The sequence below is a fragment of the Condylura cristata genome, unplaced genomic scaffold (genome assembly GCF_000260355.1).
Source record: "Condylura cristata isolate star-nosed mole 26May11 unplaced genomic scaffold, ConCri1.0 scaffold00011, whole genome shotgun sequence".
In the NCBI taxonomy this organism is placed as follows: Eukaryota; Metazoa; Chordata; class Mammalia; order Eulipotyphla; family Talpidae; genus Condylura; species Condylura cristata.
Genome location: NW_004567112.1, coordinates 21,904,752 through 21,928,032, shown reverse-complemented (window position 1 = coordinate 21,928,032; position 23,281 = coordinate 21,904,752). Strand labels below are relative to the sequence as shown.

Here is a 23,281-nt window from a genome sequence, read left to right as displayed (position 1 = left end):
TTGAGTTGAATTCTTGGATCCTGCTGGAGTCCAAGAATTGTTTTTTGCTGTGGGAAATTCTCAGAACCCACACACTTGTTGAACTTGGGCTGCAAAGCACCATCAACATCTTGAACTCGTGGTAAGTAAGTGGTCCAATTCAGATCACATGGAATAAAAGAAAGGACATTTTGGAAAGCTGAAACACAAGCATGTGATACATATATCAACAAGTGTTAACAAGCAACATTGGTCAGCCTTTATTACTATAAGCCAGTAAGAGATCTGTGCTTCTACTGTCCCTCATCCCCACATCGTTTTTTCTTGTGTGTGCCTTCTTTTTTGTTTTATGTTTCAGTAATACAGAAACGTTGAACTGGCACTTTTCAGCTGGTGCTGTTCCTAACAGCAACAGATTTTCTCAATTTCTTTTTGTAAAAAGAGTAGGCACAAATTAGTGGAGAGAATGGAAAATGGTGTGTTTGTCTCTCTGTGTAGATCGATGCATATGCATATAGTATTGGGGTGAAGAATGAATTTAATGGCAGAAAGGTGGATTACCACTACCTTCCCCTGCTCTCTATACTGACAAGATATGTCACAGAATGAGGGGGAAAAACCAACAAACAAATCTAAAAAACATAATTTTAAATATCTTAAGTCATCTACAGGAATACGATACTTTTCACTTTACAAAAACTTAACTCTTGACGTTTCAGGAGAAACAGTAAATAACATTCCTTTCAGCTCATCTGAGTTTGGAATCAAGAGATAAAAAAGACACTGGACACAAACAAATGGGACCTCAAAATACCTGCATTAATGCTAATAAAATTCGGATTGAAAGACATGCCTTTGGCCTTGGTGGGCCTCCTAATACTTTACCTGAATTAAGTTATCCAAGGACATCAGCATAGCAAGCCTTTCCTGTGGGGGTGGGGGGCAGAAGCTAAGAGGAAACTTAGGCTTATATTTGGAAAGCAGAATAAACTGAATTCTTTCTACTGTTAGGCAGCACTGTCTGTCAGCAAAATCAAACCCTCAAGTGGAGATAAATAAGAAGGCAGAGAGAGAGAGAGAGAAAGAGAGAGAGAGAGAAGGTGTTTGTCTCTCCCTTCTCACCAGAATGTGAGGAATACAGAATAAGAGCAACCTTTACCCCAACATTTCTGTGTAAATTCCAATAATATAGTCAAGTGTTACCTCTGGAATCCATAAAGACTTGTTTGTGAATTCTTGAACACAATTGTCTGTTTTGCTAAGAATCCTTTAATGTTGATTTAAATTTAACAAATTGATTAGTGTAGTACATAGGAAAGACACACGGGGGTGGGGAGATAGTGTCTCTTTTGGTTTAAAAACTGATGAGGGGCCCTCCTTGGTGGCTTAAGTTGGTTAAAGCACAACACTGTGTAGTAACTGCAGCCACTGTGGCATGAGTTCCATCCCTAGCCCTGGAGCTGACGCACATGGTGTGGCAGGTCTCTCCTGCCCCACCCGCTGTTTCCCTCAGCGGTGTATTTCAGTCCATCTGCCTGTTCTGTTCTCCACTCTGTCTCTGGTGAATCCTCTCACCCTCCAAACCTCCTCTGGCCTATGTCCAGTCCTGTATGCATAAATAAATAAATCTTTAAAAAAATACATATTAAGGGCCCTCCCTGGTGGCGCAGAGGGTTAAAGTACTGCACTGAGAAGCTAAAAAGCCACTTCCGCATGAGTTGGATTCCCCCTGTCCCGGAGATGACCACATGGTGTGGCAGGTCTCTCCTGCCCCACCCGCTGCTCCCCTCAGCAGTGTACTTTGTCGATCTGCCTGTTCTGCTCCCCACTCTGTCTCTGGTGAAGCCTCTCACTGCCCCTGCGCCTCTGGCCTGTACCCCAGTTCTGTATGTACAAATAAATAAATCTTAAAAAAAAAAAATACTGGACTGGAACTTGTGAATGGAACTTGAGAAGTATGGTATTAGGCCATTTTTTTTTTTGCCTTTCATTGTGTTTCCCTTAAAGACTTTATATTAAGTAGTGATTCTCATCTTAGGCTAACCAGGAGAGGTTCATTTGACCTGTAATAGTTTTTATGCAATACTATATAATTATACTAACATTTCCCCCCACCACTTCCCCTTGTGTCCCCTTCATCCTGTCCCTCCTCCCTCCTTCTTAACCTCAGAGCCCTCTGAGGATATTTGTTGATGTCCAGTTCTTTTTGAAATTGTTTTACATTGTCATATTATTTATATGAATATCCAGTATTTGTCTTATCATTCTGACTTGTTTGCTGCATGTAATTTCTTAAAATTTCCTCCATTTGTTGAAAATGTGTACATCTCACTCTCTTGTGGCTGTGCACTCTCCCATGGTATGTATGTACCACATCTTTTTGATCCATATGTTTACTGAAAGGGATTTAGGTTGCTTTCATGTCCTAGCTTTTGTAAATAATGATATTGTGAGTATTGTAGAACATGTGGATTTTTTTGTCAATATTTTCATCTTACGCGAAAGCCCAGGTGTGAGATTGCCAGGTCTTACTGGTATTTTTGTTTTCAGTTTTTAAAGGTAAATCCACTTAATTTTCAAAATGGTTTTACCAGTTCACATTCCCACCAGCAGTGTAACAGAGCTCCTTTTTTTCAGAATCCTTCCTAGCACATGTTGTTGGGGCCTTTGTAATATGCACCATTCTCATGGGTATGATGTGGTACCTTACTAAGTGTTAATCTGCATGATTCATTGGAGCAATGATGACCAGTTTTTTCATTTGTCTTTTGGCCTTCTGGATATTGTCTTTGGATATCCTCTTTGGTGAACTCTGTTCATATCTGCTGCCCATTTATTAGTTGGATTATTTTTTGTTGTCAAATTGTATGAGTTTTTTTTTTTTAATGTATCTTGGATATTAATCCCTTATCAGTTATAGATTGTGTACATATTTTCCCCCATTCTTTTAGGTGTCTGTTTAATTATCTTGTTTTAATTTTGCTGTTGAGAAGCTCTTTAACTTGAAGTAATCCTAAATTGTTTTTAATTCTCTTGCCAAAGGTTTCACCAAAGATACCTTTATTGTTAGTATCATGGAATGTAGCCCCAGTGTTTTGACGATTTTCTTATATGTATTTTTTGTGCAAGTCTTATCTAAATCTTTAATCCAGTTGAAATTTATTTTTGTTTATGGTATTAGTGAGTAATCCAGCTTCATTCTTTTATGTGTGGCTTTCCAGCTTTCCAGTACCTTTTGTTAAAGAAACTGTCTTTATTTTAATGGTCATAGTGTTTTATCATAAATAAGTTGCCGAGTATGTATGGTTTTATTTCTCGACTTCTGGCTATTTGTTGTTTTTAATACTGTTGCTTTATGGTAAAGTTGAAGTTGGATAATGTGATGCCTCCATTTCTCTCCTATTTTCTTTTCCTAAAGATTTATTAATGCATATAAGAATTGGGGTGCAGGCCAGAGGTGTGAGATTCAGCAGAGACCCAATGCGGAGCAGAACATGCAGATCACTGAATTAAACTTCTGAGGGGAGCAGCTTGGGCAAAACAGAAGAGGTGTGTTGGGCCCTGTGGGTCAGCTTGCTGGCAAGAGATTGAGTGCTCTAGTGGCTGCCAATCGGTAGCTTCTTTGTGCTGAAATTTAACCCTTTTTGCCACAAGGAGTCCCCTTGTATACCTTTTGTAAATTTCAACATATTTTTAGAATCAGTTTTTATTTGAGGTAATATTTGGATACTCCCATTGGAGTGTTTCACCAACCACCAAAATTTGAGTAATTTTTAGTTTTTTTTAAACATTTATTTATTTATGCATACAGAACTAGGGTACAGGTCAGAGATGCAGGGGCGGTGAGAAGATTAACCAGAGACAAGAGTGGGGAACAAACAGGCAGATGGACAAAGTACACTGCCTAGAGGTGCAGCAGGCGAGACAGGAGAGATCTGCCTGCCATGTGGGTCACCTCCAGAGCCAGGATCAAACTTGCACTGAAGCAGGTGTGGCTAGCTTACAGTGCTGCATCCTAATCTGTTGCACCACCAGGGAGGGCCAATTTTTAGTGTTTTTTTGGAAAAATAACTGGTGGGGTTTTTATGGGGATTGTGTTAAATTTTTATATTCTCTTAGTCAAGGCGGTACTTTTGATTGTATTGATTGTCCTTTAAGTTACTATGTTAAGTCTTTTAACAATATCTTATAGTTCTTGTTGACTTGGTCTTTTACCTCATTTGTTAGGTTGATTCCAGGGTATTTAAATCTTTTTGAATTATAAATGGCATTATTTTTTAAAATTCTCTTGCTTTTTCTTTGTATATAAAAAAGCTGTGTTGATGTTATATCTTGCCACTTTGTTATACCCATTTATTTATGATCATTTAGGGTTATTTGTTTATTTAGGGTAGAAAATATTTAGGATTTTCTAGAAATAATATGTTAGAAAATATTTAGGATTTTCTAGAAATAATATGTTAGAAAATATTTAGGATTTTCTAGAAATAATATGTTGTCTGTAAGTAGTGATAATTTCACTTCTTTTTCTGTTTGGATTACCTTTACTTTCTGTATTTGTCTGATAACTCTGACCAAAACTTCTATTGGTGAAATGGACATCCTTATCTAGTGCCATATTTTATGTAGAAAGTTTTCAGTTTTCACCAATGGTATTGGCTCTTGGTTTGTGATACATGGCCTTTGTTTTGTTGAGGTAGTTTCCTTCTTGTGTAGTGTTTTTGTTTTTCTTTTTCTTTTTTAAATCATAAATGGTTGTTGAAGCTTACTAGATTCCTTTCTCTTTGTCTGTTGCTAACATGTGATTTTTTCCCCCTTCTTTTGATAATCATGTATTACATTGATTTACAAATATTAAACCATTCTTGCTTCCCTGGGATGATGCCACTTGATAATGATGGATAATCCCTTGTGATATATTATTGAATTCTATTTGCTAGAATTTTGAAGATTTTGTAATAATGTTCATTAGGGATATTGGTGTGTAATTTTCTTGTGCTGTCTGTCTTTACCTGGCTTAGTTATTAAGGTGATGTTGACATCATAATTGGGGGTCATTACAGCTTGGGTGTTTAGAAATACTTTGAATAAGATTGGGATTGTGTTTTATTTAAAGATCTGATAGAATTCATTTGTAAAGTCTTCTCACTCTTGGCTTTTTTTTTTTTCCCACTCTTTTTCAATTTCCATGCTTGTGATCAGTTTATTTAACTCTTCGTTTTCATGGTTTAGTCTTTATAAACTAAATTGATTTATAAAGAAATTTAGAAATGCGTTGTTTCAAGGTTATCAGATTTATTGGTGTATAATTGTTGCTTGTAATCTCTTATGATCCTTTGTATTTCTGTGCTGTTTGGTTTCTTCGCCATTTCTAACACTATTTATTAATTTTTTTTCTCTTTTTACCTGGCTTATTTTATTTAGTATATTTTTTTAAAGACTTGTTCATTTAAGCATATAAAAACTGGGGTATATCCCCCCATGTTTATTGCTGCCTTACTTACAATTGGAAAGACTTGGAAACAGCCCAAATGCCCAAAAGTGGATGATGGATTAAAAATATGAGGTACATATACACAATGGAACATTACTCAGAAAAAAAAAAAGAAACACATGTCTTTTGCAGCAACATAGATGGAACTGGAAAGGATCATGCTTAGTGAAATAAGCCAGAAAGAAAAGGAAAAATACCGGATGGTTTCACTCATAGCAGGATTATAATGGGCCAGGCGAGAAAATAATAATAATAATAAACAGCTATATACCAGAGACATTTTATGGGAGTGGAGTGGGGAATGGGATCAAAAACAGTGGGGGAAGGGAAATGCCCTGGACTATGGTGATGGCACAGGGTGATTTGGTGATGGGAAACCCATGGGGAGTACAACTGAGATGAAAAAATGCACAAAATGATGTAAAAATAAACTATTATATATATAAAACTGGAGTGTAGGCCAGAGGTCTGGAGAGTGAGAGGATTCACAGGAGACAGTGGGAAGCAGGACAGGCAGATCTATTGAAATATACTGCTGAGGTAAGCAACAGGCAAAACAGGAGAGGTGTGCTGTGCCATGTGGGTCAGCTCCCTTCCTGGGGATGGACTGCAGTGGCTGCAGATAGCTTCTTAGAGCTGTCCTTTAACCCCTTGTGCCACCAGGGAGGACCAGCATATTTTTAAAGTTCCCCCATACTAGCTTATGTATCAGAATGTAATTCCTTTTAATATGACATTGTATGTTGTATTACATTGCTTGGGCTATCATAACAAAATGCCACAGACTGGCTGACTTAACATAGCAGAACTTTATTTGCTCATTCTGGAAGCTGTCAGAAGTTTCAGTTTCCTCTGAAGCCTCTCTATTTTCTTGTAGATGGCTGATTTCCCTGTGTGTCCTCATTTGACTTTTCATGTAGTTTCCTCCCTGATGGCTCTTTCTTTTAAGTATTCCAGTCAGGTTGGATTAGGGCTGACCAATAGATCTGATTTGACCTTAATTACCTCCATATAGGCACTCTTGTCAATTTACAGTGATATAATAAAGAAATGAGAGAATTTCAACATAGGAATTTTGAGGAGACACAGTTCATAATATGTGCATGTACCATATTTTGCTTGTCAAGCCATCTGTTAAAGGATACTTGGTTTGATTCTACCTCTTTGCTATTGTAAATCATGTGGTGATGAGCATTGATGTGCACATTTTTATTCAGACACCTGTTTTTAATAATTTCAAGCCTATATGTAGGAATAGAATTGTGGCTCATACAGATATTTTACATTTAATACTTTGAGGAACTGGCAAAATGATCTTCAGGATGACTACACTGTTTACATGTTTACCAGGGTTCTATTGTTTGCCTGTCTTTACAGTAGTAGTTATTTTGGATTTTATTTTATTTTTAAATTATGGCCATGCTAATAGGTATGATTAATAAGGGTTTTGATTTGCTTTTTCCTAATGACTAAGAATATTGAGTATCTTTTCATGTGCTTAGTGCTCATTTCCAGATCTTCTTGGGAAAAAATTTCTATGGAAGTCTTAACATGCATTTGTTAACTGGAATTCATTATTGTTGTAGGAGCTTTGTTTTTTTTAATGATTTATTCATTTATGCATACAAGAACAGGAGTTTAGGCCCAAGGTGTAGGGATGAGAGGATTCATCAGTGTTAGAGTGGAGAACAGAACAGGCAGATTCACTGAGCACAGTGAGCGGAGCAGCAGGCACCATTGGAGAGGGCTGCTGTGCCATGTGGGTTAACTTCCGGGCGGGGGATCAAACTCATGCTGCAGTGGCTGGTGAGAGCTTCATATCTCTGTGTCTTTAACTCCTGAGCCACTAGGAGGGCCCTAGTAGGAGCTCTTTAGGTTCTCATAAGATACATGTTTGCGTATATTTCCTAGTGTCCTGTGAGTTGTCTTTTGACTCTCATTGTGTCTTTCACTGCCCAGAAGTCTTTTAATTTTGAAGTTTGGAATATCAGTGTTTTTCTTTTATTGTCTGCTTTAGGTGTCATACTTAAGATACTGTGACCAAATCCAAGATCATAAGAGCTGCCTCTGTGTTTTCTTCTAAGAGTTTTATAGATGACTCTTTCACTTAAAATGGTTGTGCTTAACCATTTCTATTACTTTGCTAAATTATCTTGATTGATTGCAATGTGATGAGCTACCCTTTTAAGTCCATGGACAAGTCCTTGTATTGGACTGTGGTATCCTACTAGCTGCTTAGTTAGCATTTTGCTGAAAATTTTTGTGGCTAAGGAGTATATGCATAAGGGATATTGGTGTGTAGTTTTCTTGTTTTGTCTTTATCTGGCTTTGTGTCAGTATGATGCTAGTGCCCTAAAATGAGTTTTTCACATGAGAGATGGGTGGTATTCTTTAAATGCTAGATAAACTTCACTAATGAAGCTATCTGGCCTTCAGCTTTTCTTTGTTGGAGGATTTTTGACTACTGATAATCTCCTGTGTATTTATTCAGATTTTGTTTTCTTCGATCATACTACTATTTTGGTATATGTGTAATTCTAGACCTTTCCCCCATTTTACTTATCTGGTTATATTGTAAATAATTATTTGTAGTACTTGCATAGATAGTAATGGTGATAATGGATAGTAATGTACTTTAATTTTTGTTTTTAGTAATTTGAATCTTCTATTTAGCTAAAGTTTGTCAATTTTGTTGATTTTTCAGAGTCAACTTTTGTTTTAAAAATTTTCTTTGTAACTTTACTATTCTACTTCATTTATTCGTTCTAGTCTTTATTACTTGCTATCTCCTAGCTTTGGGTTTAGTTTGCTCTTTTTCTAGTTCCTTAAAGTATGCAGAGCTTTATTGATAATGAGGTGATTCTTCATTGCATTTTTTATTGAAGTATAATCAAACATGTATTATTTTAGTTTCCTCTGTATAGTGATTCAGTGTTAGTCTATATTCCAAAAATGTGTAACATTTTCTAAGTGGGTCACAGGTTTCTTCTATTATTTCTGTAGTCAGCTCGTGACTTGACAATAATTTCCTTAAATGTGTGGTTTCAAACCTAGGGACAAAAAATCTTCTGTCTCTCAATGTTCAAATACCACCAGACTGAAATTAAACCATGTCTGCTGGTTCTTCAGGGCACTACCAGAACAACCAGAATGTCCAACTTCTAATCTTAGAAGGATGTAGGCCTGACTGTTCCTTCCTGGCAATGCCAGTCATTCTAGGAACCACTGTTACAGGAGGGGGACAATGAGGAATAAAGGTAGTAGTTGGTTCGTACATCCTGTTCCCGTCCGAGGGAACAGAGGTAGTTTCTACCTTCATAAACCTCTTGGTTGTTATAAGTACCTGTTAAGGTTCTAGAGTTCTAAAACGATTAATTCCATTTGTCCTTTCTAGCTCAGGTTTTACTTTGGTAGAAGGAATGCTCTACATCTTCTATTCATCCATTTTGTGTTAGTGATGTCTTCAGAAACATAAATGTTTTGAATTTGATTAAGTTCAGTATCAACTTTTTTCCATTAAAATTTTTTGTTATTTTAGGAATATAGCTTCTTCACACAGCATCAATTTCTTTCTTTCTTTCTTTTTTATTTTTATGGATCATGCTTTTGATGTCTTTCAAGAGTTCTTTGCATAAACCATGGTGACAGATATTTTTCCTTATTCTTGCATGACTGATAGCATACTTGGAGTGTAGGCAGACCACATAAGGGCTTATAAAAGGAGCAAGACTTGGAGAGAGAGCTGTGGAAAATTCAGGAGGGCAGACGGGGCTTATACAGGGAATTGGTACATCAACAGTAGCTGGAAAACTTCGGGTGTCAGCCTGCGTCCTCATACCCATATCATTAACCTGCACTGCAGCAACTGGAAATGGTGGGAGAGCCTTTTACTTCTCTAATGTTCCTTAGTGCCCTCTATTGAGAAAGTTTAACAATTTTATGTTTATATTAAAAGACATGCTCATAGGAATTCTGTATTACAGAGCTTATATTGCAGGGTGATTATAGAGCTACATGGTAATAAGTTGATAAACAGCATACAAGATATCAAACATTGTTTAAATTTATAGGTCACCCTTTAAAACTTGAAATTGTTTGTTACACATATACCACTTTTCAGTGTAAGCATTATTGAAAATTTCCAGCCTACAGTTTATAGACAATTGAGTTATTTTATATATCACTTGAGATGAAATCTCTTGAGGGTTGTAAGTGAAATGATATTGTCATCTGTTCTCTTCCATTGCTCACCAAGAAAATGAGTATTTTTTAAATTAAACTACATAATTTTGTAGGAGTCCACTGATATCTTTCTAAATTTAAACTTTAACATTTTGTGCTGAAAGCTTATTATCTCCTTATCACTATATTTCCAGGAACAAATATATTTATATGATTTTTTGAGTGTAGATAAGCCAATTTATTTGGAACTTCAAACAATTTGGAGCTGTTTGTACAAACTGAAATTTTCTTAGTGATCATTTGTATCACACTTAATGTGAAGGATTGATTTTTCAGGTACATTCATCAGTACTTTTCTGATTGGCTCATGGTGTGCTAATGAATATGTATTTTGAATATCATCTTTGTTTACATGTGCAACAGATAATGTAGTTTGATTGTTAAGACATAAAGATAGTAAGTTTTAAAAAAAACCCTAATCTTGTGTAGATTTTAAAATTTTTCAGCGAGAAGTACTTTCTTCCTTGTTTGATTTTTTTTTAATGGGAAATAAAAAGTTTAATTTACAAAGGCAACTGTCTAGAGAGAAATTAATTGGTCAACACATGGTCAAATACCACCCATTCTGTTAACAAGTAGTATGGAGATGCAGAAGCAAGAAGAGCCTTGGTATTATTCTTTTGAAATAAATTTTCTTGTACATCCTATCCTAAAAAAACAATTTACATATACACATTAAAACCATGGGGTTCAGTAGATGTATGGATGCATACATCTTTTTTGTTTTTAAATTCTTGACTTTTACTGTCAAGTACATGTATAGCCACTTTTTTTGGTAAACTGTATAGCTGATCATGTCTCTTATTTTTCTCTCATTTGCTTATTTCTTTAATATCTCTACTGCTGATTTTCCTATTTCTGTAAAAGCCAGGCATTTGTGAGTATTACTAATTTTAACAGTAACTATAAGTAGTAAAATTTATTTTATTCAAAACTTTTGTATTTGTCATGGGAATAAGCATACTTTAAAAATTAAATAGTTCCCTGGTTACCAAAAACAAAATTCATATAACTTTTCTGTGTTTCAGAAATCTTTTTCCAAAAAGGACAAAGGAACTTAAATCAGTTGTCCATAGTGCTCCTGGCTGGAAATTATTTGGTAAAGTCCCTCCCAGAGAAAATCTTCAGAAAACTTCAAAAATCATTCAGCAGGTAAGTACTAATGTAGCCATATAGTTTATCTTAGCTTTTCAAATATTCTTTTCTTGATAATTTTCATTCATGTTTTCATACATGCACCATCCTAGACTATAATATTTGTGGTAACCTTAAGTGCTTTTTCTTTATTAAATAAATTACAGGACACATTTTCAGTTATCTTTTATGTCATTGTGAAAATTCTAATTGAACATGGTAGCATTTGCCATTGGCACAGATTTTGTGAATATAGGTAGTGGTAAACTGATGAAACAGTAGCAAAAACTGAGTAAAGGATTATGAGGCTAAAACTCTTGGTCACTTTTCTGGTATTCTGCTTAAACCAGTGCCTTCATGACATGGGTGTGAGTATTGTAAATCTCTCTTTAATAATTTTGGAGCCAGTACTTTTAATCATTTATTAATATTTCTGTTCTTGAGGTACAGGGATGTGAGGGGATTCACCATACAGTGGGGAGCTGAACAGGCGGATCTACTGAAATACACTGCTGAGGGGAACAGCAGGCAGGTCAGGAGAGGTCTGCTGTACCGTGTGGGTCAATTCCCTGGCCCGGGATCATAGTGCTGAGTCTTAACCCCTTGCACCACAGGGGGGCCCTATTCTTAAGAATTTTTAGCAATTTTCAGTCTTAGCTGCTCCTAACTTGTTCCTCAGTTCTAGGAGATGAGTGAGACTGAGCAGCAGTGGGAATGATTCAATTTGCAGCATATTTAAGTTCAGAGAAGTTACTCAGAAGGGGATGTTTTATAAACTTTCTCTCCTCAGTTGTAGTGTACAGATTGAACACAACCAGCATTTCTAAAAATCATATTGAACCAGTAATCTTCATTCAGATTACAAAGCTCTTTCTTTAAGGATTTAATAGTATTCATTTAATTAACTTAAAAAATATATAAGAATATATTTTTTTAGATCTTTAAAAACATTTGTTGTAGTTAAGTTTACTTACCAAATACATGTATAGAATGGTAAATAAAACCATGACTGTGTGAGTTAAACTGCAATGCTGTGATTCAAGCTGTGTGCCCAAGCACATGCACATGCTAACAGGCAGCTAATGCACAGGAGAAATTCAGTGATGCCCCACAACTTTTGATACAGATGTATGGTTAGCTTGAGGTAGTGTACAGTTTCAACATTACATGGAACTATATTATTTTTTGTGGCATTGTATCTTTGTGAATCAGATTTTTTCTGAGGTTGCTATGATAACTATTAATAAGAGTAAGTGTGAAACAGGAAATGCGGATAGAATGGTGTTCAATCTGACTTCAAGGCTTGCACATCAGATATACAAACCCAATTAGAAATTGTGGTTATTTAGAGTTGAATTAAATTTTTTGCCTTTCTATTTATGTATATTAAATTTCAAATGGCTGCTAATAAGGATTTAGATCCTTATTTTATTGGACGTAACTACTTAGTTTACAGTGATTAGATATTTTTGTTGGTTTAGGGAACATCATAAAAAATGCTAAACACTAAGGACATTGTTAACTAGGAAATGTTGGGAATCTTTGCTATCTCAGCATCTTAAATTTTAATCTCTTTTTTTGGTAAAGTCTGAAAATAACTTCTTTTGTCTAGAGTTTTCCGGAAGACCAAGTTCGCCCTCTAGAGGCAAAACAGTGGTCTTGCTATTGAAGGTTTGTATTCTTTATGGTAGTTCACTTTAAATATGCATGTGCATAAACTTTTATATCGTTATGTACACTAACATTCTGTGATATGTAGGTTTCTAGATAAATTACTGGTAATATATCTGTTTACTCAAACCCTATGCTCTTATATGCTATTTTCATTTTTAAAAGCCAAGGCCTTATGTTCACTCTTTTTTATGTATTTTGTGAAAATTTGAGGAGTGGTCAGGAAAAGAAAGCTGTTATTTTCATATGGAAGAGGAGTGAAGTGGAAAAGCAGTTGCTGTCCTCAAAGGCCCATTCTTGGTCATTTTATAGATGATCATTTCTCCTGGCTACTTTAATTCTTGAGCTTTCCATTCTTGTGTAGGTATTAGTGTGCATTTTGGTGTCTTTCCATAGTTGTGTGTGTGTGTTTTTTTGGGAGGTATGATGGATAGTGAAGTTACTGTTACTCTGACCCATTTCTACCCTTACAATAGCTATCCTCTTCATCATGTAATGGAACGTGTTTCTGCCTCTTCCTCCTTCTACTTCTGTGTGACTCCTCTACTGCCAGTTTGTTAGACTTTATTCCCTTATTCCTTGCAGTTTTCATTTTCAAGGTGGGCATGATGTCCTGTTTATGGTAATGGAAAACTTAAAATTTTGTGTCTCTTTCATTTGAATGTAAAACTATGTTTAGGATATCTTTCAAATAGAATGTAATTGTGGAATCAGAAATAAAAAATTAAGATATTCCAGAAAAGCCATGAAGAGTATTAGGATATATCTGACATGTTTTAGAGTAGCTTTTTAGCTTTTAAGAATGTAGAAAATGAAGATAGCTAGTAATTCCAATGTGAAACTGCTTTCAAAAGTGAGGCAACACTGAAAGTACTAAGAAAAAGTAAATTCCCTTGAGCGTTCAATTTACTCAAGTTTTTGCTTTTTGAGTGGCAAACTCGATTTATTGGTAGATTTTAGTAGTTGCATTATTTCATAAGATAGTAATTTATAAACAACAGATATTCAGGAGGAATTGTAATAAGGGCATAATTATATATTTGGGCCAGATTTTTTTAAGTGGTCAGATATCTATAAGATTATAAACTATATAGAAAAGTAAATTTTGATTTATACGCTTTTTTCTCTATTCTTAATTATGCAAGTGACAGTTATATTTTTTATTTGAAATATAACACATTATAGGAAGATACGTCTCATATCACTTTTCCTTCATGTTTTTAAAACCTTTTAAACTCATGTTTTGTACAGAAGTCACATATTTTTATGTCTATATTCTTACACATATGGAATAAAATATACTTTTTATATTTTAAGATTAAAGGGTCACTGAATATACATCTATATTTTTACTTTTATTCATTTTTGCACCTATAGCTTTTCAGTGCTATATGAAGTAAAAGATGCTATTTTAGGATAATTTTTAAAAAAATTCAATTCGAACAGCAAGTTTTACTAAATGTCTGATTGATTTTAGTGTTAACAATTCCATATTAACAGTAAAGAAGTATAAAAACCATTTTAGGCAATAATAAAGTCATAAACTGACTCAATTTGGAATTTAATTTGACAATCAATTCCCAAGTCACGAATATTCATAATATTATTTTATGAGGATTATTACATGTGTTCTCTTGCAGGTGTGAAATTCCTGCTTGTGGCCTTTTGAACCAGTTGGTGAGCCATGTTAAAAATTGCATCTATTAATTATAAATATATCAGATATATTGTAGCTCAATTGACCTAAGTTTTTAATTTTTTCTAAATTAATAGGTTAAAGTTGGAATGTAACTACATAGCTTATCTTAGGGCTTTTAAATTGCAAGTGAGAAAGATTTCAAATGAGCCATGTCATGTATAATTGTAACATGATTGCATACTATATTAAATATACCCTATTTATGTCAAACTGACAATCTTTCACTAGAAAATTATCTTTTTTGTTAGGCACTGTTTTTATATTGACATCTTCAATGAGAAGATGAAATTAGAGTACTTAGGAGATCTTTCAAGTTTTTCATCACTCATCTCTTTCTGGCTTAAGTTTAACTTTTGACAGGCACAGAAAGTTTAAAGACACTTGATTTCTTAATCTAAGCACTTCAACTTTTCTAAAAGTAGCATAAATCACTCTCAGTTAAGTATTTGCCTTTGAAATTTTGTATTGCAGTAACTGTTATGGAAAGGAACATACTTGCATATACGCATTAGTTAAATACAAATCTTGAAAGTTTTAGAAATAACTTTTCTGTTTATTAGTATAGCATTAGAACATTTGAAAATAGTTTGGTGGCTTTAATTATGATGATCTATAGACACCTTTGATGTAAAATTAGACTGAGGCTTTAACTATTTTTCATTGTTAAATTGTGGAGCAACTGAACTATGTTTGGAATTTATTTTTGAAAAGTCCCCAAAATTGTTATACTCTTGCATGTTTTATTTTGACCTTTATTTCCTGAATATAACCTTGAAAAGCTAGTGTGAATAATTACATTGCCAGCTGCATGTGTGTTCTTTATATATAGTTAATGATAAATTACTATATCTTTTCTATGTGTGATTAGATAGGTTTCATGAAAGTTAATTTGTATGTCAGAGGTTTAAGAAAGTAATTCCTAATATTTCTAGGCCTATGTATCTCCGAGAGTGAAGTTTCAGGCAGAAGAGAAAAGGCTTAACTTAGTTTTAAGAAAGGAAGAGGGTAAAATAGTAAGTTTTCACAAATTAGGCAACATAAGATTTTGAGGAAATGTTTTTCCCTACTAGAGATGGAGCCTTGGGAAGGGGTTATAATTTGAAAAATATTACCTGTTGTTTTCATAAATACAGTTTGAGTATCTAAGTTATATTAAAACTGTGTCTCCATGTCAGATTTATATTAGGCTTCAAATTAGAGTAAAGAATCAAATTTGTACAAATAAGTTTGAAAAAAATCGAGTTTATTATGGGACTCCTGTATCCTAGAGAGATGACGTGTTTCACTCCAGGGTTTCCTTTAAGCTTGACTTGTGGGATGGGTTTTATTGAACCTAATTTATAGATTTTGGGATAAAACTCTGATGCCAGTCAAGGCATGAGAAATGGTTAAATCTCTGTATTTCAAACTTGATTTTTCCCTGGCTCTTAGCTCAAGTTGTGGAGAAGAGCCCATTTATCTTAGGCAGACATGGTCTGCCTACCTAAGGTGGTAGAAATGTTCACATGGGGACATTTACTCTATTTCTGAACTATTTTTCTGTATAAACTGTTTACAACATGAGGATTTACTTACTAATGTGGGTTTAACATTAACCACTTTAGGAGGAGTGGTCTCACTGTCCACTGAACTCAGGGTTGAGTCCATGCATGTGTGTGTATATCAGGTTATTTTGACTTAGACATTGTTTTTGGAAGAAAAGCTTCTGTTCTTTCCTTTTCCTCCTACTACACCTTCTTTTTTTTAGAATCCAAAGCATTAAATTGTGGTCGAATACTCTTGCTACCAACTCACTAGGTGATCTCACATTAGCAAATTCTAAGGAGAATTTATTTATCTCCTTAAAACATTTGAACTGGTCCTAGATTTTTCTTTAAGATTGTCTGACTTTCAACTTTAATAGATGTGTAATTTACTCAATATATATTGCTTGTATATATGATTTGTTTCTTAGTATATAAATAAATGACTCATATCCATTACAGTGTTATAGTGTAATAGCACACAATTTTAACAATGTGATAAATAGAATAATAAGAGTTGTGGACAAAGTATGAGACTGCAGGTGAAAGTTAATTTATTCAGAGGTGACATGTAAATTGTATTTTGAAGTGTATTAATAGGAACTCACCAGGTAGACAAGCAAGACATGGAGAAAGCCTTTTCATTTAGAGGAAATTCCATGAGCAAATAGGAATGCACAAGACTTGCTTAGTTAATAGGCTATATATATCAGGGGTACAGTGTAGAGGGTGAGGGGTCATTTATTACAGTATTAGAAAGTTGGGTTCTGTCCAAAATACTTTTAAGGTAATAAGACATCAAATGCATATTTGAAAAAAGAAACATGCAGGTAGGCACAGTAGAAATTAAATTAGAAAAGGATGAATTTATAAATAAGAACATTAATACTTACTGTAGCCTATGCTTCTGGTTCCCAAACAGAGTGAATTACCTAGTGAATACAAACCCTTTATCCCTATACATTGTGTTCTTAATGTCAATTTTGTTTTTCTATTCTTGTGTTCTAGTTGATTCTTTTTCAAATCTGCTATATCACTTTTTACAGTTTACAGTTCCCTGCTGAAATTTCAAGCTTGGCCTTTATCTCCTTAAACATAGTAAGTATAGTTGTTTCCTAGCCTGTGTATAATTCCAATGTCTGGAAATAATGTAGGTCTGTCTGTATTGAATATTGTTGCTGCTAGTTTTGTTAGCAGATACTATTTTATATCTCTGTGTGCTTGGTTACCTTTGCTTGGAACTGGTATAATATTTGAAACATCATATGTAGATATTTGAAGGTACAGGTGATAACCATCATTAGAGATTTGAGCTTTTATCTCAGATATTATATTTACCTGTCTAGTTTTATCATCTATCCAGATGAGGCAAAGCTCATATGATCTGTTTTGGCCATTAATTTTATTAAATTGTAAAAGGTTTCTGATTGTTAAACTACCTCTGTATTCTTGGGATAAGCTCTGATGAGTTACACATTATCCATTTCATATACATTTGCATTCAATTTACATGTGTATATATGTGTATGTATACAACTATTTAGATATATTACCTATATTTTAAATGGATGAATTTTAGTTTTTAGAGTAGTTTCAGATTCATAGTAAAACTGAGCAGAAAATATAGAGGATTTCTATATATATATTTCTTGCTCTAGCATACTCACAACCTTTTCCATTATTGACATCCTCATTACAGTGTGGTATATTTGTTATCATCCGTGAACTTACATTGACACATCAATATCACTCTAATAATTTACATTAGGGTTCACTATTGGTATTATACATTCTATGGGTTTTGACAAATGTGTAGACACATATCCACCATTTTAGTATTGTACAGAATAGTTTCACTACCCTAAAATTCCTTTCTACTGTGCCTTTTTAATTCTTCCCTACCTCACTTAGCCCTGGCAGTCAGTTATCTATTGTCTTTCTCCATAATTCTGCCTTTTCCAGAATGTCATATAATTGGGGTCATGCTGTTTTTTACCTTTTCAAATTAACCCCTTCACTTAGTAATATGCATTTAAGTTTCCTTCCTTTCTTTATAGCCCTTTTCTTTATAGTGCTTAGTACACTTAGTGATTATACTACAGTCCTGTATTTCCTTGATTAGTTTTCAGTCTTTTAGTGGTCCTGTGCCCCTGGGCAGTGAACTTCATCAGTATTTCTCAGGTGGGAGAGTTGTTTAGTTTTTTTAAGCTCCATATGGGGGCGGCAGCCTGTGGGTCAGGAGAGGTCTGCCACACCATGTGGATCACTGCTGGGGCCGGGATCCAACTCATGCTGAAGTGGCTTTAGTTTCTTAGTGCTGTGCTTTAATCCACTGCGCCACCAGGAAAGGAAGGGCCTTTTAAGCTCCATATGGATAGTTAGAGGGACCTGGCTTTGGGCATTACAATGGCAGGTAGGTTTGACTGGATAAAATCCCTACGAGTTAGCTATGGTAAGATAGCTTTTCCTGAATAGCAGGAGAACACTGGCAGGCTTTATTAAGAGGAGCAGAATGTCCTAAGGTATTTTAAAATTATTCCTTTTTCTCTACATTGCTGCAAGCAGGAGAGATACATTTCTTCTAGTTTTCATTGTAAGGACCTGGCAGAGTTCTTGAGAAAAAAACTCATAAAAATATGTAGAACTGTGTCATCTTGGAGTTATTGTTCTCAGATCTGTCCACCTGAGACTCACTAACAACATCAGTTATAGTCAGGTTTCTGGCTCAGGCATTGGTTTCTACAAGTGGTAAATTGTGATTCTGTGTCTGTATCCATTGATCATATAACATCTCTCAGAAGAGTTAATCTTTTTTAGTGTTTTTTGGCTTTTTACTTGTCACAATGAAGTGGCAACTTCTAAACTGTTGCATGGTGGACCAGAGAAACCAGAAGTCTTTCTGCTATATTTTGTTAACTGCTTTCATATTCATTTAAGTTAGTACTCTATAATTTTATTCTTAAAAAAATTTTATGGAAAGTTTTTTTTTGTAATTTTCCTTTAATGTCTTTGATTTTGGTATCAGGTTAGTGCTTATTTTGGATGAATTGAAAATTATTTCTTTCCTCTATTCCAAAAGAATTCATGTAGAATTAGTATTTCTAATTCTTAACTAATAAGATTTCACCAGTGGAATTATGTTAAGTAAGTTTTCTCCATTCTCAGGTATTAATATTTTAGGTCTTGTAATTATTATTGGGGGTACTTTACTTTCAATGTAACATAGTGAGTAGCGTCCCTGGCCTCTACTCACTGGATACTAGTAATACCTCCTCTCAATGCTGGTAACTAAATATGTCTCTAGATACTGCCAAACACCCTCTGGATGCCAAAATCAGTCCCATTTGAAAGGGGTAGTAAAATAGATGTGAAGAGTTTTTTTTTTAATGTTGTTTAATAGATATTTAATTAATAGATGTTATATTTTTAATTGATGGTGAACTGAAATTTTCTGTTTCTTCTTGAGTCAGTTTTGGTAACAAATCATTCAAGAGATTTTGCATTTCATCTATGTTGAATTCATTGGAATAAAATCACAATCTTTTTTTTTTTAAGATTTATTTATTTATTCGTACAGAACTGGGGTACAGGTCAGAGATGTGGAAGGTGAAAGGATTCACCAGAGACAGAGCAGGGAGCAGAACATGCAGATTGCATGTGGTCTCCTCCGGGGCAGGGGGGGATCGAACTCATGCGGAAGTGGCTTAAGCTTCTTTGTGCTGTGCTTTAATCCATTGCGCCACCAGGGAGGGCCCAATTTTTATGTCTTATTGTATATGTGATAAAGGATATGGTTAAGAGTTATCTTGTACATTCCTAATTTAGTAATTTGAGTTCTCTGGTTTTTTCTTGATCACTTTTATCAGTTTATCAGTTTACTGTTATTTACAAATAAACAATTTTTCCAGTGATTTTTACTTTCTCTGTTTTCTGTTTTTGTTCTTTATTTCTTTTCTCTACTTTGGATTTGTTTTGCTTTTTTCTCTTAAAGATTTTATTTGTTTATACATACAGAACTGGGGTGCAGGCCAGAGGTGCAGGGGCAGTGAGAGGACACACTGTGTAGGGAGCAGAACAGGCAGATGGATGAAATATACTGCTGAAGGGAGTAGTGGGCGGGTCAGGAGAGGTCTGCTGTGCCACATGGATCACCTCTGGGGCTGGGGTTCGAACTCACAGTGAGGCGGCTGTGGCTCTTAAGTGCTGCGCTTTAACCCCTTGGACCACCAGGGGGGGCCTTACACTTTTTTTAAGGATACTTCATTGGCTTTATATCATTCATCTTTTTAATGTAAGTGTATTAATAATAAATTTCCCTGTAATCATGCTTTAGGTGCATTCTACAAGTTATTTTCATTTTCACTCAATTCAAAATATGTTCTCTTTTTTTTTTTCTGTGTTATTTCTTTAACTATGATTGTTAAGGTCTGTGTTGTTTTAATTTTCAAGTATTTCAGAATTTACCAGATACATTGCTGTAAATGATTTCTGTTTTTTACATTATGGCAACATAATATACATTGTAATTTCAACTGTTTTTAAAATTTATTGAGGATTGTTTTATGCCCCAGGTATATTCCCTGGTTTTGTGCCCCAACATGTTCTCTTGAAGAAAGTATATATTCTGCAGATGTTAGGTGAATGTTGTTATAAATATTACTGTGATGGTGTTAGGTGGTAGTATTGTTCACGTTTTGTATAATTTTTTATTTTCTGTTCACTTGTTTTGTTAGTCACTGACAGAATGGTAATAAGAGGCCTCACTGTAAGCTACTAGGCTGTTTCTCCTTCTCCATGTATTTTGCAACTTTGTTTTAATATCTTGAATTAATCTGTTGATGATTATCTTTATGGGGGAGGGAATGGTAAGGAAATATTTATTTTTTCATTAATCTTGTGAACCACCATCACCATAATTTTTCAGGTTTAATTTAGTAGCAAACTTTTTTGCCCTGGTAATAATTCTTATTAAATGGCTTGTCTGGTGTTATTAATTTTGGCACTATAGCTTGCTTTTAGTGTCACATGATACTTGTTTTTCTCTCATTTTACTTTTTATCTGTGTTTAATTTTTTTGTATAATACCTATTTGAGTCTGTTACATGCTGTCTAATACCATCTGCTTTTAAAAGAATATTGTTATTGGTTCAAATTTATTATCTTCAAGTTATCCCAACTGATCTTTTTTCCCTGCCTCCCTCCCCCCCATTTGTGTGTGATTAAATGAATAGTTTATACACTTTTATTTTAATTTTTAACTTATTAAATTTAATATTGTTTTAGTTTTTCAGTATTGCTTTCGGTAAATGGTCCTCAAGTGCTTTATTTAGCTTCACAACTCCTTTGGATTCTTAGTTGCTATGGACCTCAATGAGTTTTTGTTTATGGAGATTATCAATTATTATTATATCCAAAATTAAAGCTGAGAAGTTGAAATATTTATTCATTCATTTTGAAATACTTAAAATTATATTAAAAATAATTAAAAATTCTATTAACATGTTAATGTTAATTGTACTAAAATATTTAAAATACAACTAATGGAAAGGAGGGAATCATTGTTTCACATTTCTCTAAATCTCTATCATATGTGATTGAATAAAATTCTGTATAATCATATTTATTTCCAAATTCACTGTCTTGCTGTATGCAGTTTTACTTTAAGTGTGAAGAAAATCTTGACCTCACACAGATGTTAAAGTCATGTTCCCTTTACTATCTAACTAATCTTATTAGATAAGAGTGAATAGTCTTTAAAGCCACTCCAACACTCAACAAGCAGTAGTTTCTCAAAGGTAAGTTATATTGTAGAATCTGAAACGATGCTATATTAAAATCCACTGGTCTTTCTTGCATTTTAATTGTTTTTGCCTACATGTGATTTTATAATGTACTTAACAAATATTGGCTCATAAAATTATACAGATAATTCAAATGTCGGTAACACTTCAGTATACATTATCTAAAAAATTACAGTAATATCACCACTTACCTTTCCTGAAAAATTTAAGTATTGAAAACTCTTAAACATGGTTGCATTTATAGGTTTTGCAGAATGTCAGTTTTCACTTAAAAAGTTGACTCTTTTTGCATTTTACTTTCAGTTGCTTTCTTGAGGTCACTATCTCACTATCTGTTGTGTTTGTTTTATTGAACTTCTTATGTTAGAATAACTTTAGGGTTACAGAAAGGTTAAAAAGCACAAAATGAGTATACTTAGTTTTCCCTAGTGTTATTAACATCTTGCATTATTTGGGCTTTTGTCAAACTAAGAAATCAACATTGGTCTGTTACTTTTAGTAAGCTTCAGACCTCACTAGAATTTTCTACTTTTTGTCTAATAGTTCTTTTCTGTTTCAGGATCTAATCCAGGCCTGGATTTTATTATCATATTGTATTTTATTACCATGGTTTGTGTGTGTGTGTTTTTTGTTTGTTTGCTTTTTGTTTTTAGTCTTGTATCTGTGGCCTTTGACCGTTTCTCAATCTTTCCTTGTTTTTATTATCTTGACACTTTTGAGGAGTTCAGCCAGGTATTTTTTATAATGTCCTGTAAAAGAAAGGCTCTGTACTCTGCTGTACACCAGCTGCACTTTTCCCCTACACTGCCCAATTCTTTGATTCCTGCTGGGGGTCAGTCCTGACACTGTTTTCCTGGAGTTAGCATCTAGTGTCAGATCCCACAGGTCAAGGCCTCTCTTCTACTCATTAATACCCTCCCTTGTTAGCTTCTATGGAGAATTTATTATGTAGAGATGATTAAGTATTAGTATTAATGATTGGCTCAACCACCATTTTCTCTCCCTTTCTAGTCAGAATTGTTCTGAAAGTTCCAGCTCTATAATTACTTGGTTGGTCTCCCTAGTTGTCCAAGAGCCTTTAGCCAACAGTCATTTGTTAGTTCACAAAATAGTGCTTATCACTCCAAGAGTTCCAAGGATTTTAGGAACTGTGTGCCAGGAAATAAGTCAGAGACCAACTATGTGGGTATTTGTATGTGTATGTTAATGCCATTTAAATTTTTTGTGTCATATTCTCAGTTTTTATTTCCTTTATGATTTGGTTGGGGTTACGTTTTATGGAGGGAGGAATACCAGTTGATGAAGTCCCCAATTTGTCTTAATTTGATAAAATGTCTACCAGATACTCAATTCTGAAAAACTGTCATTTGCTGTCAGTTTACTTTTTTTTTTTTTAAAAGATGTATTTATTTCTGCATACAGAACTGGGGTACAAAGCCAGAGGTGCAGGGGTGGTGAGAGGATTCACCAGAGACAGAGTCGGGGGTAGAACAGGCCGACTGATGAAGTACACTGCTGAGGGGAGCACTGGGCGGGTCAGGAGATGTCTGCCACACCATGTGGGTCACCTCCAGGGATGCGGATTGAACTTGCACTGAAGCTGCTGTGGCTGACTTGCAGTGCTGCATCCTAACCCACTGTGCCACCAGGGAGGGCTCCTGTCAGTTTGCTTTTTTTTTTTTACCACATCTTTTTTTTTTTTTTAAATTACAAAGTTTATTTTTACATCATTTTGCAC

At 34.5% G+C, this 23,281-nt stretch overlaps 1 protein-coding gene across 1 annotated transcript in view; it reads left to right on the top strand.

Moving 5' to 3' along the window:
- The window catches only part of TBC1D12 (TBC1 domain family, member 12), a 75,263-nt gene that overhangs the window by 17,015 nt on the left and 34,967 nt on the right, over window positions 1-23,281 (top strand). Inside the window, exon 3 of the mRNA XM_012723464.1 lies at window positions 10,744-10,867. Coding sequence (XP_012578918.1) covers window positions 10,744-10,867 — 124 coding nt within the window. The remainder of the gene's footprint in view (window positions 1-10,743; window positions 10,868-23,281) is intronic.